Consider the following 19,807-nt stretch of genomic DNA (forward strand, 5'->3'; position numbering starts at 1 on the left):
GTCAATAATAGATACTATAATTAAGGTTTATCCACAAAATATCTGTACATTGTTTTCCCTGAATAAATATCTGTATAATCAGTGCAGAAAATGTTCCTTCCCTCCAGATATAGATATAAAATTCAAGTAACATTCAATGAACTGAGCAATGTTAATAAGCATTGGTATAATTTTTGGTGAAAATAATATTAAGGAAAGGATTTTATCTAGATTTGTGACTCCACTCTCCATTTTCTTCATTTCAATCTAGACATGCTCCAAATTTTCCAGGTGGATAAAAAATGACCATAGTGGTCATGGTGTTACCTGAAATAGGTATAGTTTATCCATGCAAGTGTAAGTGTGTGTGTAAGAGTGTGTGTGTGTTTGTGTGTGTGTGTGTGTGTGTGTTTGTAGAGGAAGAGAGAGAGAGAACATGAGCAAAGAAGCAGGGAGAAGAACAGCCTTAGGTTTATGACCACTGCATCATCATGCTAATGAAATGCCTAAGTACAGATAAGAGAACAAAGAAGCCTTTCAAAAATTTTTATTACTCATATCATTACAGAAACCCATGCATCCTTTGAAGCAGGTGTGTGGAGATCAAAGATAAATTATGAGCCGCAAAGAATATAATATTATTTCAGAATCACAAACAGAAGACAGCTGCATTTATACAATGAAGGGTTTTGTAACATTAATTAAATTTTTTGAACAATACATTTCATTCTTGTTGCTGGGGATTGAACCCAGGGTCTTGTGCTTGTGAGGCAAGCACTCTACTAACTGAGTTATATCCCAAGCCCCCAATACATTTCCTGCTTACTAACAATAAGAACTTTAAGACCCCTATGTCATATCTAAATAAAAAGTGAAGGCAAAGTTTGTCAACTATTATGTAAATCTGCATCACAATCAGTGGAGACAATTCAGATCCTCCTCCTTCTCCCTCCAAAAGCCACTGCTCACCCAAGAAAGTCAACTAAAACTAAGGAAAAAGACAGAATTGTCAAAGGGGTGGGGTGTGAAGAAAAGAAAAGAGGAAGGAAAGAAAAATTATCCTTCTGGAAGATTAAAGAACATTTGGGGTTTAAACAGTTTATCCTTGGTGTCTTGTGAGGTATTCATTCTATGAAATGTGACATACCAGGCTGAAATGAAAGAATGATCTTGTGTGTGTGTGTGTGTGTGTGTGTGTGTGTGTTTTACTGGAGATTGAACCCACGACCTCACATATGTTAGGCAAATACTCCATGACAGACCTACATCCCCAGTCCTTTTTAAAAATTTTATTTTAAGACAGGGTCTCACTAAGTTATACAGGTGGTTTTCAAATTTGCAAGTCCTCCTACCTCGGCCTCCTAAGTAGCTGGGATTACAGGTGTGAGCCACTGCAGTTGGCAGCCTCTGACATTTAGGAATACCAGATCATTCCTCAAAATACTAGAAGCAAATATAATAAAATAAAAATAAAATTATCATATGATCCAGCAACCCACTTCTGAGTACATATCCAAAGGAAATGAAATCAGTATGTCAACAAACAGCCTGCACTCTAATGTTCATTGCAATATTATTTACAATAACCAAGATACAAAATCAGCCTGAGTGTCCATCAATGAATGAATGGACAAAGAAAATCCATAAGTTTATATACACAATGAAATCCTATACGGCCTTAAAAAAGAAGGAAGTCTTATCTGTGGCAACATGGATGAACCTGGAAGACCTAATGCTAAGTGAAATAAGCCAGGCACAGAAAGACAAATACTGTACAGTCTCACGTGTGGAATCTTAAAAAGTTGATTTTCAATAGTTCAAAATTATACCTTTGCTTCTATATTCACACACATCAAGTTACATATAAACTTGCTATGAATAGTTTGTTTCAATTATGAAACTAGAATTAACTTACACATTAATTGTACATAAAGCACAAACAAAATTAAAGTAATGGATATGTTTTAATAAAACAAAAACAATGGAAAGAAACCTTTGGGCCCTTTGTTTTATTGTGTATTGCCTTGATTTTTAACAAGCTAGAACATTAATTGAATCATTGAACATAAATGATTCTGTGTCACAGGCCCTAAACTACGTAAGAATGACATTGCCATCAATGAACTCATGGAAAGATACTGCCCTAACACAGTATTGGTCATTATTGATGTGAAGCCAAAGGACCTGGGGCTGCCCACAGAAGCACATATTTCAGTGGAAGAAGTTCACGATGATGGAACTCCAACCTCGAAAACATTTGAGCATGTGACCAGTGAAATTGCAGCAGAAGCAGCTGAGGAAGTTGGGGTCAAACACTTGTTATAAGACATCAAAGACACCACAGTGAGCACTCTTTCCCAGCGGATCACAAATCAGGTCCATGGTTCGAAGGGATGAACTCCGAGCTTCTGGATATCAGGAGCTACCTGGAAAAAGTAGCCACCGGCAAGTTGCCCATCAACCACCAGGTCATCTACCAGCTGCAGGACGTCTTCAACCTGCTGCCTGACGTCATCCTGCAGGAGTCTGTCAAGGCCTCTTACCTGAAGACTAACGACCAGATGGTGGTGGTGTACCTGGCCTCACTGATCTGCTCCGTGGTTGCCCTGCACAACCTCATCAGCAACAAGATCGCCAACCGGGATGCCAAGAAGAAAGAAGGGCAGGAAAAGGAAGAGAGTGGAAAGGATAGGAAAGATGACAAAGAGAAGGATAAAGATAAGGAAAAGAGTCTTGTGAAGAAAGAAGAGAAAACGGAGAAAAAGTAACATGTAGCTTTTTAAATTTGTAAATTAAAATCTTATAAACTAAATCAGTGTGCCACTAGAGGGTTCTTTTTCACATTCAGTGCTTGTTAAAAAGCTGTCCTGATGAGAGCTCTCTGCCTCCGATCGTTCTTGCTGTGGCATTACATGATGTAGATGACAGAGGGACTGATCTCCAACTCAGACTGCAGCCTCAGCTGCTGTGCGCTGGGGATTGTGATAGCTCAGGCTTCAGATTGTGTGAGAAAAGTGAAAAGACAACAACATAACATTTTTGGTACTCTTCATTCTTTAGGGAATTAAAGGAATGTCCAGAGAAATTATTTTTTTTTCAGTTATTTGGCTTAAGCAGCGTTTAAAGAGAAGACATCATAAAGGCTCTTACAAGAGAGAAAGGGAACTTTGATGTGGAACTCCCATCTCAATTCCTGGTGGCAGACTCAGTCTGGTGGCTAGATTCTGCGCTAAGATCAGTCTTCTGTTCAAACTACCTGAAATCCATGGTCTCAGTCTCCTGTTGGTCCCAATGAGTACACTGCCAGGAGCCAAACCAAGCTCCCTACTGGTTTTATAAACATAACTGGAAGTATAGACCCTTACTGAACACATCCAAAGTTTTAGAGGTAAGTTGACTGACAAAAGACACTCTTCCAATGCATCTCCTGGCCCTGTCTTTCCTGGTCCACTAAGCTTTAGATTCTTCCCAGTTTTGTGGACTGGTTATTGAGTCCTTACGTAAAACCAGTTTCATTGTATTTATAATTTTTCAGCAACCTAGAGTGTCCTCTTGTGGCAATGTCTAGCAATCTTCCAGGTGAGTCTACACTTTCCAGGCTTGTTAAGCTGAATGTTCTTTCACTGATTTATTTTCATTCAACTCAGCTTTGTGAGTTTCACAGCATTAGGTAAATGGGAAAGGGTGGCAGTAGCCTATGGTATAAGACTATATCTTTCTAAACAATAATGATTTCATTTATTTCTCTTTTTTTTTCAAACGTAGAAGTGGTAGGGAGTTGGGGAGTGTAGTAATTTCCCAGAGTAAGCCAGAATGCTGATCCAAATTCAAGAAATTATTAGATGTGCTAAATTCCACTCACAAAGGAAACACTATATGGGTTATCAAATGCCTCATTGGAAACTTAAATATGGTCCTTCCTAGGATGGCAAAGCACTCAGGGACTGACTTTCACTTGAGGATCAGTTGTTTGGGTCTCATCATAACAGAGTGGAGGGTTCTAGCCTCAGTAGGATGCAAAAATTTTAGAATGTCACTGTCATGAGACAGAATTCAGATTAATAATTGCTTAACATAGTTTACTTGATACTTCAAGCCATACATATAATTTTTTATTTGAAAGAATTTCAAATAAATACAAAACTGTACATGAAAGGAGAATATAACAAGCTCCCATTTCTTATCAAACAGCTTCAGCAATTGCTAACTCATTACTAATCTTATTTCCTCCATTCCTCCTTCCTCCCTTCACAATTATTTCGAAGTAAAATCTATATCCTTTCACCTATAAATATTATAGAATGTATCTTTAAAATACCAGAACTCCAATTTAAGATATAACCACAATAACATCACATACAAAAATAAAACAATAATCTTTTAATAAAATAGGTAGTATTCATATTTCCCTGTCTCTTTTATTTTCTGTGCCTCTTTTTTCCCCCTCAATATATTTTTGTTTAATAAACAGAGTCACTGGCAAGCAGTCCCTACAGTCCAGATTTATCTACCTGTACCGTTTTGGTGGTGTGTAAGAAGCACCTGTCTGGTATGATTTAGACACGTAATCCGACTCAGGTTCAATTTGTTGGCAAGGTTACTTCACTGGCAGTGAGGCGGCATTCCTCAAAGGGGAGCACTTCCTTTCTTTTTGAGACCTGTACAGCTATTGAATGATCACTGCAGGGATGAACTAAGGAGTGTAAAATGGTGATGATTCTAATTGACACATCTTCTTCTTTTATTAGTTCTTTAATGACTCTGAAGAAATTTTTTTTCATCAGCCACTTTGTTACTTTAAGGTACAATTTGTATAGAGTGGCTAGGAAAAAATGCTTGATGTTTTTCTGATTTCAAAATAATAAGTTGGTTCCCTAAAGTCATCCAAAAGTAACAAAAAAAACCCTATTTTGAATTGACATATGTGCCCATATTTGATATTTTTAAATTCACTGAAGTCATTTATTGGTGCTCAAAAAATTTCATCCTTTTTTGATCTGTGGGAACCTATTCAAGTTGGCTTCTGAACCCTTTGGCATGACCCTACTAGTCTTTAAAAACTTCAACTTCCCTACTTTCTGGTATGGCAAGAAGTTCCTGACTTATTTTTTGTTTCCTCACCAAGACCTGAAATCCCTGTTTCTCTAAGTCAGTGGTTCTCAAAGTATGTTGTGGGGAGCCCCTGGAGTACCTGTGATCCTGTTATGGGAGCTTTGAGGTCAAAATTATTTTCATGAAAATACAGAGATGCTAGTTTCCTGTTTAAACCTTCATTCTCTCACAAATTTTCAAGGAATATTCCAGAGAATATTCTTGTGTGAAAATTCTCACAAATTTTCAAGGAATATCATAGTGTATGATATTATGATTGAATACAGAAGTAGTTATAGAAATTATGCTGTAATTTATTGATAGACATTAAAAGCATTTACAAACATGTGAAACAACCAAATTCCTCTTACTAAATAACTTTTACTGGGCACATTGTTATTTTAATATGGTTTAATTTAATACAGCATTAGATATAATCCACATAAATAAAAGTTCTTTGGAGTTTTCAACAGATGTTTAAGAGTCTGGAGCAACACATTTGTGAACGGCAGGTTCAAAGAGTCTTTTCTTCACCATTTGACCCAGTTATCCCACTCCTTGGCCTATACCCAAAGAACTTAAAATCAGCATATTACAGAGATACAACCACATCAATGTTCATAGCTGCTCAGTTCACAATAGCCAGATTGTGGAACCAACCTAGATGTCCTTCAATTGATGAATGGATAAAGAAACTGTGGTATATATATACAATGGAATATTACTCAGCCATAAAGAATGATAAAATTATGGCATTTGCAGGCAAATGGATGAAATTGGAGAATATCATGCTAAGTGAGATAAGCCAATCTCAAAAAACCAAAGGACGAATGATATCGCTAATAAGTGGATGATGACACATAATGGGGGGTGGGAGGGGTTAGTGTTAGGGTTAGAGTTAGGGTTAGGGAGGGGGCAAGAATGGAGGAAGGAAGGACTGTATAGAGGGAAAAGAGGGGTGGGAGGGGTGGGGGGGAAGGGAAAAAATAACAGAATGAATCAAACAACATTACCCTATGTAAATTTATGATTACACAAATGGTATGCCTTTACGCCATGTACAAACAGAGAAACAACATGTATCCCATTTGTTTACAATTAAAAAAAAAAGAGTCTTTTCTTTTGGATGGTAAATGGTAACACTGGGGGTGGAGCTCTGTAATACAGTGCTTGCTTAGCACACCTGAAGTCCCCTCTAGGCACTAGAGATGCTTTTGGTTATGGTGTCAGCCATTTTTGAAAGTCATTATCAACAGGCAGAGTTAAGACAAAATGATGTCTATTTTAAAAGACAATACATCATAAGTTCATGCTGTTTCTGCCTATTCAGAATTCAGTACTATAGGGTTTTTACATATTATATGACGTATGTATTCATCTCCTTTCTCCCATACTAAAAATGACAGTTCTTTACAACAATAACATAAATTTATTTTCAGTGTCATGTTAACAATACCAAGACCACTGCCAACAATGTGATTGTTTAAAACAGTATAAAATATCTATCTCTATATATATGTTTATTGCAGTTCTTTTGTTGTTGAAGTTTGTCCCTTTATGGAGGTACAGTAACTGATGCTTTAAAATTTTTTTGGAATTGTGTCTTTAAGATTATGTCACATTTAGATCAGTAAGACCAATGTGTTTTATTTTACATTTGATTTTTAGGGTCTGCCTTTTGTAAATTTAATTTTGTTTTATAATGACGTGAAATATTTACTTGGCTTTAAGATCAAAATTTATGGATTAAGATACATTCAGAGAAGTGTAGTTTCCATTCCTGACTCTTATTCTACTCCTTTCCTCTCCCTATAGGTAACATTGTTTAAAATATCAGTTGTTTTCATTTCCATTATTTAAAAATTTTAAGTAATATGTATATACGTATGTGTGTATGTAGTGTGTGTATACATAAATATATATATTCCCCTCCAGTATTATCACCACCCATACTATATATACTTCTCTCCACTTTGCCTTTTTCACTTAATAATATATTCTGGAAATCGCTTCATAGCGGTGTATTGCACTCTTCCTTATTACTTTTTACTACTGCCAGTAGCACTTCAGTACCTCGTGGCACAATTTTATTCAACCAGTCCTCTATCAAGGAATTTGTATTGTGCTATTATAAATCGTGCTATAGTGAGTGGTCATGCTAACCAATTCATATTTTTACCACGATATCTTTGGGATTGCTGGATCAGAGTGAAGACGCTTATAAAATCCTATCAGATATTAAGCTACTCTTTTTACTACCCGCTGTACAGGTGGAAGAACAGTCAAGAGAGAGCAGCCCAAGGTCCCTTTACCAGTTACTAATACGGCTGAGAGTTGAACTTGGATGTAACTTTCTGCACTCTCTAGGTCTTGGAGAAAGGAATTCTAAGGTAGGAGAGAAAAGCACAGAATTTTGCATCTGGACACCATTCACTGAAACACATACGCTCATCCTTCCGGCTCGCGGGACACTGTTTTTCCTTATCAGTCCTCTGACCTCTCATACTTTCTTTACCATCCTCCCATCTAATCCCTAACTCAGGGATCCGCCCCTCGGCCTCGGCCGGTCGCCCCTTTAGAGGGGGCGGGGGGGCGGTGTTGCGCATGCGCACACATGGCTTTCCTGCTGGGACCAGGTTGTGACGTCAATACCGCGCGCCCTTCCCAGGCGTCCTCACAAGGTCGCTTTCAGGAGCGGGAGCGCGCGTGACCAGACCTTGTTTCGGGGGCGCGCTGCGTCCTTTTGCTTTTTTACCTGCGGCGACATGACGGGGTACACGCCAGATGAGAAACTGCGTCTACAGCAGCTGCGAGAGCTGAGACGACGATGGCTGAAGGACCAGGAGCTGAGCCCCCGGGAGCCTGTCCTACCCCCCAAGAGGATGTGGCCTATGGAGGCTTTCTGGAATAAGTTTTTGCAGGACAGGGCCCCTTGGAAGAATATGGTGAGTTATGTACCTCCCCCGTCCCTATAGGTACAGCCCGCTGAGGCCACACCAAGGACTGACACTGTTCTGAGCCAGCGAGTCTTGGTAGTTCCCCGAGGGAGAACCAGGTCTAGAGTCTCAGGTTTAGCGAGGGCACTACCTCTAGAGGCCTGGGCTGGGATCAGGGGGCTACGAGCATGTATATAGCCTTGGGAGAATCATGCCCTTCTGCTGTCAAGTATAGTGAGGAGGCGGCGAATCTTAGGTTTTTATAGGACGCTGCACGTGTGGTTCTTTCGACCTAGAAATCTTTCGGAATGACAGCCAAGGATTCACTGATGTTAAGATTCTGTGATTTTAATATTTGAACATATTTGTCTGCCTTTTAAGGTTGAGGTTATAGGCTAAGACTGCACCCAAATACTAGAAGGCACAATGACCCCCGGGCTGGTAGTACAGCCTTATATGATTGTATAAAAAGACACGGTCCAGTTGGTAGCTTAGTGAGTCATATTCGAAAGCCACCTTTCTAAATCAAAACTATGTACTTGTAACACACCGTTTATTATTATATTTCTGGACTTCACTAGGCAGAAAATTACTCATTTAAAGACTGATCTTTATTTTCAGTATTTTCTTGAAGTCTGTTAATTAAATAATATCGATTATGTGATATTTTTAGAAGTCTTTAAAAACACTATGTCAGAATTGCTTTCAGTTAGGTAAAGCACTGGCTAAATAATAGTAATAATACTAATAAGCAGCATTGGGTGCTTGTTATGTGTGTGCCTGGTGCTCTGCTGAGGGTTTTTTTCATTTTTTTTAAACATGTTATTTCTTTACTCTTATAGGATAGAAACTGTTCCTAATCCTCATTTTAAATATGAGGAAACTGAGGCCTACAAAAATTCAATGATTTACCTGTGGTCACAGAGCTAAGAATTAAAGGAGTTGTAATCCACATGTATCTGCCATCTTACTCTGCTACAAAGTTTAGTGCAACAGTATTGGTGTAAATTTTTCTGAGAAAGTGATATATTTATAGTGGTAAAATTCAACTGTTTAGTTCATACCTTTGCACACTCTTTGTATTCCTGACATTATGTACTGATTTTAGTAGTCACTGGTTGAAAGGTGCTATCTTACCCATCAGCCGGTGATTTAAGGAAGTAATCATTTGTTTGAATTCCATCTTTGCTTACTTTGAGTGAATCATTTCTTCTATAATCATATCTTGTATAATGCTTTAGATAATACTTTAGATTGTCCTTTCCTTGAAAGGATAGATGTGTTTCAAACTGGCTGCCATTGAATAATTGATTTCAGTTTTCTTTTGTCTTTGTTTTACAACAGTACGTCAGAAGGCATCTCATACTGAGTTTGGAACACTCCTATCTCAGTATGTAAAATGTTCTTTTTCCAGCATTAGTATGCTCAAGGTTGCCTTACGCCTAGAATAATGCAAGTAGTATTGATTGTAGGTATTAAAATTGATAGATTAGGGAGGTGACTTAACCTGAAAAATTCTGTAGTTTGATTACTCTGGTTAAATCTATTAAAATTATTCTTTCACTATTTATGCACTGTTTTACCTTTAACAAACACAATATTTTTAGAAATCGTTAAAAAACTATATCTATAAATGTCTTATTATATTCTTGTAAAATGCTACTTGTCTTAAGCCTGGACTCTAGATAATCCTGTAGCAGGCCTACATTTAGTAAAAATATTTGAGTGGGCAAGATTAGCTGCAGACTATAATTAATTATACCCCATTTAGAAATTTGTATAATAGTCATGACATTATTATACCAGTGACTGTGTGTGTGTGTGTGTGTGTGTGTGTGTTTTAAACCACAAACATAAAATGGATATGTGTTTATTTTGTGTACTTTTTTTTCTCCTCAGATCTATAAGGTATACCGGAACAGTATCTTTGCTGTTACTCATTTACTTATACCCACCTGGATTGTTCATTATTATGTCAAATATCATGTATCTGTAAGTATGTTTTAAGTATATACTTTTCAGAATTTATTATTAATATTATGCAAAACAATCCCCTATGTGGGTTTGCTGTACTCCTAATTTATATAGTAGAAATAATCTGCCACTTAATAGCTGATTTTGAAGTACTTTGAATCCTTTTAATTAAAAGGTTTAATGAAATTTGTAAGTAATTAAGTATGATTTTTCAAAAAAATTAGTCTTTAGCTGGGCAGAGTGATGAAAGCCTGTAATCCCAGCAACTCTGGAGGCTGAGGCAGGATTGCAAATTCAAGGCCAGCTGGGGCAATTTAGCAAGACCTTGTCTCAAAATAAAAGGGCTGGGTGTAAGTTCAGTGGTAGAGATCCTCTCGGTTCAATCCCCAGTATGAAGGGGTATGTGTGGGGGGGTGTTATTCTACAACTTGAAATGCATTTGCTGGTTAGAAATAGTGTTTAAATGATTAGAGTGTAGCTGCCTAATGAAAACTGAGAATCCTGAGCAGGAGGGGAAAAGATAATTTCTGCTCCTTGTTTTGAGCATGGATCTAATGTAAAATTAAAAAATAGGCAAAGGTTATCTTTGTCATCATCCCATTTTCATTTCCTTTATTTTTGTCTGATTTTTCATAATTTTCTTTCTTTAGAATCCAGAATAGCCAAAAGCTTGAGCTTTTTAAGTGAAAGATCTTGCATGGGCTGATTGAATGGAGTTGGTTGCCATATTTCAAAGGATAGGGATAGCACAGTCAGGTGCATGGTATTGGATCAAGGCAGGGTGAGGAGGGGATGTAATTTCTGGCATGGCATGGAAAGGGGAGCAATAGTGGCTGCCCATTGTGGAATGTTGGAACACAATCAGTGAGGAGAGCATTCTTGTAACTGAGTGAGGGGTTATATCCTAAGTGGATTGTTGGGGAGAATTCCGAGCACAGCTCTTTGGGGAGTAGCAGTGACAACAACCTGATGTAGGAGATTGGAACTTTAGAGAGGATGGAGGATGTCTGGAGGAAAGGTGGGATGGAGCAGTGATGGTTGTGGCAACCCAGAGTAAGAGGTAAGAACCCAATGAGGTGAAAAGGTTATAATATTGGGGGTGTGTTGGTGGTAACAGAAGATTTGTGACCTATAGGATGATTCATCAAATAAGTAAACATGTTGATAATAGAACTCAGGATTCTCACTGTAGGAAGGAGAAGTTACATATATGAAAAGAGAAAAGTTTGTACTACAGTGGAATTGGAAATATTGGTATGAACTCATCGCTTTTACTGTGTATTCATAAACAGATATAGAAATAAATATGGATATAAAGGTGTGTATGTATGTGTGTGTTTTCATTTCCTAGCTCTGTCTACTGAGAAGGCTTAACTAACATCCCTTAGTTATTAGGATGCCTACAACCAGGTCATATTTGCTAAATACATTTCCCTATTGAAAAGCTGTAGAGCTCCTTGGAGAAATGACTGATTCCATGGCCAGAGCAGGGAAAGTACAAAATGAATTTGGAACATCTGGTTGAGCCAGAAAGTAAAGAAGTGCTCAAAGAATGATGGGGATATATGAAAAGAACAGAGTCAAGTCAAAAGGACTCTTCCTTGAACAATTTGAGCATCAAAATAAATAAATAATAATAGGATCATCTGAATAAATAAAATGAAAATCTGTGAGTCCATACTCATATAAACAAACTAATTAATGGATAGAAGAGAAAGATTTTTGTATAATAGATTGCTAAATAATAAATGGATAAGGAATGATAGAAAAGTCACCTTTAGGAATCATAGTGATATTTGTTCAGCCAAGGAACACCAAAGGATGTTAAAATTAATCCTCAAAATACATTTGTTACAAAGGAAAAAAGAATAACTGTAGTGGAGAAATCTGGCAGGCAACACCTTACCATTGTTAGTTATGTGAGAGACTGAAATGTGATAATAGAAAGGATGTGATAGAAGAAAACGCCATCAATTTTGGGATATTCCTATCAAAAGTACATAATCTGAATTCAGTCATGAGGAAAGAAAATAAACTGAAATTGAGGGACTCTTCTCCATAATTATTGCTTGTTTCCTTCAAAAGTGTCAAGGTCATGAGACCTTGAATATCTGGTCTCATGATTATCTGAAGAATTGTTTAAGATTGAAGAAGATTAAAGAGACTGTCAGCTAAATGGAATTCTTTATTAATGGGTGTAATCTCCTTAGTCAAAAGAACAAAGGTGGCACTGGCAGTCAGATTTTAAAGGTTGAGCCTACACAATCAGTGGAGAACAGGTCATGTAAGAGAGCTTTTCTGAGAAGTCCTAACAATTATTGAGAAAATAATTGAAATTGGATGGGTTCTTTAGACCAGACAGATGAAGTGATGTATTCATGTCAATTTCCTGATCTTGATGGTTGTATTGTAATTATTTTAAGAATATTGTCTTTGTTTGTAGGCAATATACAATAGAGTTACTAACCAGTCAGGCAGTTTACTATAAAGTGATTCAAGAAAAAATTTTTGTCATTCTTGCAACTTTTCTTAAGTTTAAAGTTATTTCAAAATAAAATCAAAAGATAGGAACTGCCTAACAAGTTTTGTATAATCCTGTTGAGATTTGCTTTCTCTTAACCTGTTGAAAGAGGTATGAAACAAATAAGGAAAACTAAGGTTCTCCAAAAATCATCTCTAACATGACTTGTTCACTGTTGATTTTATAGACTTTTATTCTAATTGCTGATGTCATCTTTGTTCTTTTCACTAAGGAAGTTATGTTCCTTAATAACATAAGGATCTTAGTGCTTAGTATGTCTTCTTCCTTTATTGCTAAAGAAAAAATATATAAGAGTTAATTCCTGACTTTAAGGAATGTGTATAATGTTAGACAGTACATATAATTTGGGTAAGAGTATGGAAGAGAAAAGTTATTCCAGATAGAAGGAAAGATACGGAGTCAGTAATGAGCATGGTCAAATGTCCCCAAGACTGAGGAGATGAGTAGAATGGAAGGTTTCGGTTGATTTGGTAGGCAGGGATCAATTCATGGGAGGTCTTAAAAACTTGACAGAAGAGGTTGATTTGTATGTAATAGACTTTGGGAAGCTCTCAATTTTTAAATGGGAGAGTGACTTGATGAATGTGAGGAAAATATAGAAAAACTTTGATATCTACGGTGAATTGAAGGGAAGAAAGTCTGACATCAGGTAGATTAGCTGGAGCTTGTTGCAGTTTAGTAGGTGTTAGGTGATGAGAATATGATTAGTGTGAAAACAGCAGGAATGAAAAAGAAGTGAAGCCAGGAGACATTTTTGAAGGAAGAAACCCCTGAAATTGGCAGCTGATTGAGTTGAATATAAGACCAAAGTTAAAAGTCCTTATGATTGTAAAACTTCTAGCCTTCGAGTTTATAAGTGGAGTATCTAGAAGAGAGGGCTTTCTGGTGATGGGAAGAAAGTTACTTTGTTTAGGATCATGTTCTGCCATAGCTGTTTCTGGAGATGTCCAAGGGGACATGGCCTGTCTTGTGTTAAAACATGAGATTAGTTGGGGCTGGTAAACCAACATAAAATCTTTATGCAACCAATAAAGGGAGATAACAATTTATATCTCCACAGGTCAGAAAATAGTTTATATTTCTATCGTTGAAGGGTTTTTAAATGTTTTATGTTTATCTATAAATCCATAGACCATTTCATATCATTATACATCTATTTCATTTATTTTTTTCACTATTTTAGCATGGAAGACCTTAGAAGAGAAATATATTACTTTATGATGTTTTTCTAACATCCAAAAGTGACTTTTATATACAGAAAGAACTAGTTATAGTTATGAGGAATATAATTTAATATTTGTTAGTTTTAAATTTTAAAAATATTTTTTCTTAGTTATTTTAAAATTCACTTAAAATTCTGTTAAATTGTTTATACATCTAATAAAATAAGAACAGTCTGCTTTCTTTGTTCTTAACATCTTTGGATTAATTGGTATTGAACTCTCCTAAAACAATTCCACTTAAAAACATAATCAAGGGGCTGAGGTTGTGGCTTAGTGGTAGAGTGTTTGGCTCTCATGTGTGAGGCACTGGGTTCAATCCTCAGCACCACATAAAACAAATAAACATATGTTAACAAAAACAATCAAATTCTCTTATAGGCTTTAACTGCTTTTATAGATTTTATATATTCAATTTTATTATTTTTTTATTTTTTTTTAATTTTTGGTGGTGCTGGGGATTGAACCCAGGGCCTCATGCTTGTGAGGCAAGTCCTCTACCAACTGAGCTATATCCCCAGCCCTCAATTTTATTTTTAAAGGGTAAACTCATGACCTTAAGAAGCAAATTTTTTAAAATTTATAATCACAAGTCTAAATTAGTTATGCATTTTAATTAGAATCTTAAACCTAATTAATCTGTTACACCCTTTAATAGCCACATTATCTTACACATTAAAGCACACTAATTAACAGGATATGTGGATTGTCCCAGTGTTTTCAGAACTTTTAAAAGTTGGCATTTATTTATGCTTTGTGTGTAGTATATTTTATGTATCTATTACCAAATCTAGGATTGAAAAGATACTTATCTTCTAGGAGAAGCAAGTTTAACAAGCTGCAGTTACTGGGTTGATAATACAGTACATTAATATGGTTACTTATCGAAGAGATTAACACAGTTTATATTTTTCTTAGCCAGTGTTAGGCATTTAGTTAAGCATTTTGTACCGGTAAGGGCCCCTTATTCTTTCTCTTGATTTGGGTAATCAATAAGATTATAGCCAGTTTTCTTCAGCTAATATTTTGCTGCCTAACTGAATTCTATATCTCTCTGAAAAAAATTCAGTGTCTTCTTGCCTTTGGCCACAGTTCTTAATAAAGATATTTTTGTTTTCATATGTATTCTCTCATACTCCAGTTCCCCATGTCTTATATCCATGTCTTATGTCATGCCCAATAACAGTTAAATATTTTGGTGGTGTATCTTATACGATGTACCTGCTTATAAGTACATTTATTCAACACTTAGCTGCAGCTGTGTGCAAGGCACTGTTTTATTTTTAATTTATTTGTTTATTTTGGTACCAGGGATTGATCCCAGGGGTGTTTAACCACTGAGCCACACCCCCAGCCCTTTTTTTTATATTTATTTAGAGACAGGACCTGGCTAAGTTATTGTGGCTGGCTTTGAACTTGTTATCCTCCTGCCTCAGCCTCCCAAGCCTTGGGATTACAGGCCTTTGCCCCGGCCCCCAGCAAGGCACTGTTTTAAACACAGGGATACAGCAGTGAACAAAGCAGATTGCATACCTGCCATCACTAAATGCTTATTCTAGTTTGGGAGACTGATAGTAAATCCATGAACAAAGAAGCACGTAATGAAAGTTACAGGGGGTTTTGAGTCTCTATAATAAAAATTAGGCAGGGTAAAAGACTACAGAACGATGGGAGAGAGGAAAGAAGGGGGTGAGGAATAAAATTCAGTGGTAGAGTGGTTGCCTAGCATGCATGAGGCTGTGCGTTCAATCCCTAGTACAAAAAACAAAAAAACGGGCCACTGTTTTCATTAGACCTCTTTGAGGAGGTTATATTTGAAAACAAACAACTGAAATGAGGTCGTGGGCCAAGCAGATATGTAGAAGAACATTTCACATAGAGTAAGCAATAAGTACAAAGGCTCTGAGGCATAAGCAGTCTTGACTGATTACTCTAATAGCTGGAGAGCCACTGTAGCTACAGTACAGTGAGGGAGGGAGAGGGTGGTAAAAGATCATACAGGTAGCCAAGGGCTGGTTCATGTAGAGTCTCAGAGATCACAGAAATGACTTTGCTTTTTTCTCTAAGAATTATGAAACTAAGCAGAGATATGGTACATCTTTAAAGGGTCAGTCTGCCTGCATTGTTGAGGGCACATAGTGGAAGCAGGAATGTTAGTAGGTGCTGTTGAAATAGTCCAGGTGAAAAAAATAATGGAAGCTTGAACAAGGGTGGTAGTACCAGAGGTGATGAGAAGCAATTGGATTTAAGGTACATTACTGAGGTGTAAACAACAGGGTTTGCTGAGAGGTCAAGGTTATTGGCCTTTGGAGTGAGAAGTGCCATTTACTAAGATAGGGAACATGGGGAGGAAGTTTGGGACAGGTAAGTTGAGTGTTGGGACTGGTTAAATTTGAGATGCCTATTGATAGCTAAGTAGAGATGTTGAATGAAAAGTTGAATGTATGTTTGAGTCTAAAGTTTTGTGAAAGTGTGGAGTTTAAGTTAAAATTTGGGATATGATCTATTTTATTTTTAGAACTCTTAACACCATAATTACATAGTACTTTCATTGCAGGCAAAACCATATGCCATTGTTGCAAGGAAGCCCAGAATATTCCCAGTAAGTCTCTAAACTCTGATTTTTCTTTTATTCATTATTTGTGCGCCACTCCCAGTGATCATTAGACTAAACCATTCCTTTCCTCTGGCAGTTTTAAAGTGTCCGTTTTCTGTGTGTGTGTGTGTGTGTGTGTGTGTGTGTGTGTGTGTGTTATTTTTTTTTAATATGGAGCAGAATGAGGTAGCAACTACAGTTGAAAATGGGAAGTGGACACACTAATTTTCAACATTGTTTTATGACCTTGATCTTCCTAAAGCGAGTTGAAGGTACCAACAGGTTTTCACTGGTACTCTTTCATGTTTGATAAGGGACTTAGGGCACAAGGCTGAGCAGGCATCTAAGCACAGTGACAGTAATTGCATTTCTAATTTTTCACTCTAACTTTCTAGTGTTTTTTGCCTCATATTTAAGGTTTGACCTGAAGCTTTCTGATTTTAAATCCATTAGTGTGTTTTAAATTTATGCTATTAATATTTAAGCCTCAATGCTAATTTAAAATATTTCAGGAGCTAGAATTTTAAGTCAGTGGTAGAGTGCTTGCCTAGAATATGTGATGACCTGGGTTTGATTCTCCACTGCCACCAAAAAGAGGAAGAATTTTCAAAAATGAGTTAATTCAACATTAAGAGATTACTTAGTAGTCAGCTAGTATTTTTACCTGGCAGTTGGTGAGGTTATTGTTTAGTATAGGAAAATACATGCTATGTTCATGTCTATTTCTAGTGAACAGATAATGAATAAACTGTCATTAACTGTAAATTCTGTAATTATGAAACACAAAACTCATTGACATATTTCATAATAAATCATTATCTATCACATCAAGGGAATTTAAGGGAAAACCACCACAATTGGAACTTTGCTTTAGGAAATGAGAGGATTTCTTTTCTTATTTTCTCACACATATTTGATATGTGTTAGGGCCTATGTTGTTTCAAAAATAGTAAAATGTCTTGCTGCTTTCATCAGTTGGGTAAGTTATATTTATTTATTCTTACATTCATGTATGTTTGCTTATTTTTTGTTTTGCCATTCCTTTTCAAAAAGGTGGGCTGTCTTCAGAAGACCACATCAGTGATTCTGTAGCATTTCTTGTATTTGTTTTTCTGTTTTCCTTCACTGTGGTTCTTTACTGTTTCTACACTATTGACTCCTTTAAGAATCTTCCTTTTTGAGAACCTGAAGATTGCCTAATTGTACATGTTTTAGAATAGAATAGGTAGTAGCAACTTTGCAAATCTTTGGCTTAACAAAGTAGTTTATTGTCATCACAGATGAGTATGGACCAGGCAATCCTCCTTTCTCAGAGCTCTACCTCTGGAAAGAGATGTCCAAGATTGTGGTAGGGGAAGACAGCATTGGATGTCTCAGGGGATGATCTTAAAAGAAAGTTTCGAGTAGCTTACATCACTTCTCAAATCCTATAGGCCAGACTCATTCCCATTGTTCCAATATCTATGTGGTTTCTTATTTTATTATTAATTTTGTTATTTCCCTGACTCTCATACATAGTGGAATCTTTGCCACAGTCCATCCTTACAGTCATCAAAATAGCTTTTTACTTTCTTCTCCAGGTACATAAAACATACTCAGTCCCTCCCCTATGGAGAAATCCCAAAGTCCCATTCCATCACAGTAAACAGCACAAATGCATGATCTCTAGTTAATTCTCAGAAGTATCTGTCAGGTTCAGATGTGAGTTCTCTTGATTTGAGGATCAGTGAACTAAAAAGGCAAGTTAACTGTATTCCTTTCCTGCCCTAACCACACCAATTGTTCAGAGGTGGAATGTGGATAGCACAGCAGTCACTGGGCATGGCAGTTTTGAAATTTTAGTGGTCAAATGCTGTTAAAGACTCCTAGCCCCTTTGTGTGAAGTTACTTGAATGGGCACTGATCGTTTCCTAGAAGAAACTCTTTTGTCCACTTTTTTCCTGGTCCCTGGCTCTAGTCACAGGGTTCTTTATTATCAACCTAGATGATCATCTATAAATGGATATTGGGAAGCAAACCCTCCTTCGAAGTCTTATAGCCTTCAAAATATGCCTTCTGCTCGCAGGTTTTTTTTTAAAATAAAACCAGAGGTGGTTTTATTTTCAAATCATAGGCTTTTGTAGTCTGTATGTTTGGCATCTTTGACCATCCTTTTCCCTTAACATTCAGCAAGCAAAGAAAAATACCTGGTAGACATCTCATCTGTTTGCTTCTATGTGGAGCCCATCTGAAACAGACTGGTTCAAAGGCTACCTTTACTTCACTCTAATCTTTGCCATAAGACTGAATTTTTCTGCTTACTAAGTTTTAGTGGGCTTCTTGCTCAAAATCTGTTAACTATTGCTATTTAGGAATTCTGAAGCAATCTGATTTTCTAGTAATACAAGATCCTGAATTTTCAGATTCTCTCCTTTTATTTCTCCTCTCAGATCAGCCACTTCTTTCCCAAACTCGTATTTCTTGAAGTATATTCCCAAGGCAGCCAGTAGTACACACACACACACACATATACATATGTATTTTTTTTTCTGAAAACAGCTGCTTCTCCTAGAACCTCAAGTTCATTAATCATTTTGCTTCGAAGTTATTATAGGAGATGTTTTACTAAGTAGTTTGCTGCTCTTTTTAGCTTTGGTACCAGACGGCCAAACCAGTGTTCTGTGGTTTGACTTCCATTACAGCAGCATTAAATGACATCAAGGCCCTAATTTTTTGTACTACTGTGGTAATTGTCTTTGTTAATTGTTTTCAAAACTTACAGTGGCTTAAACATAAAACTAGTTTGTTTCTTCATCAGATAACAGTTCTGAGCAGCACCAGCTCAGGAAATGACAGGGTGGGAGTGGGGATGGGACAGTTCTACTCTACTCAGTCACTTGGGAACTGTCAGACTGACAGAGAATCTGTTCTTAAACATATGCCTGAAACTGATGCTAAGTAATTTGCTTAAAATTATACAGCTTGTCCATCGAGGTTTCAAGATTCTTAATACTTGGTTCTCCCTTCAAAGCCCATGGTCTTTGACCAGTTAAAATGAATGCAAGAGCTCTACTAGCTTTTTCATGCAAGTTCTGACCAACATGGAATACAGTAGAACTACCACTTCTGCAGGCATGATTTTTCTACTAAATGCTTCTTTATTTTCCTAGGGTGATACAATTCTGGAGACTGGAGAAGTAATTCCACCAATGAAAGAATTTCCTGATCAACATCACTGAAGATTACTTAAAACTTTCAAAGGTTTATGAGCCCAAGTTTGTTCCTATTGCCATATTTACTGAATATACTTCCTGGAAAAGTAATAAAGTTTATTCTCAGAAAAGTGTCATATTTCTTGTCAAACATTGTACAACCTTCGATTCTTTGAATAATTGAACAGTAAGTAAAAACCAGAAATGCCAAACAAATAATCTGGGCAACACCTACTTTTTCTGGCCATTTTTGACTTGAGAAACAGGATGTAGGAAGT

The 19,807-nt window shown here is 36.7% G+C and overlaps 1 protein-coding gene and 1 pseudogene across 1 annotated transcript; both read left to right on the top strand.

Moving 5' to 3' along the window:
* The first annotated feature begins 296 nt into the window (after nt 1–296).
* On the top strand, nt 297–2,747 carry LOC124964093 (26S proteasome non-ATPase regulatory subunit 7-like; annotated as a pseudogene).
* Nucleotides 2,748–7,730: 4,983 nt separating this feature from the next.
* Ndufb6 (NADH:ubiquinone oxidoreductase subunit B6) lies at nt 7,731–19,666 on the top strand. Its single transcript, XM_047524820.1, has 4 exons — nt 7,731–8,015; nt 9,906–9,998; nt 16,300–16,344; nt 19,488–19,666. Exons 1-4 carry the CDS (start codon nt 7,836–7,838, stop codon nt 19,554–19,556), a joined length of 387 nt encoding a protein of 128 aa, XP_047380776.1. The 5' UTR covers nt 7,731–7,835; the 3' UTR covers nt 19,557–19,666.
* Nucleotides 19,667–19,807: the final 141 nt, after the last annotated feature.

The sequence above is a fragment of the Sciurus carolinensis genome, chromosome 14, assembly GCF_902686445.1.
Source record: "Sciurus carolinensis chromosome 14, mSciCar1.2, whole genome shotgun sequence".
NCBI lineage: Eukaryota > Metazoa > Chordata > Mammalia > Rodentia > Sciuridae > Sciurus > Sciurus carolinensis.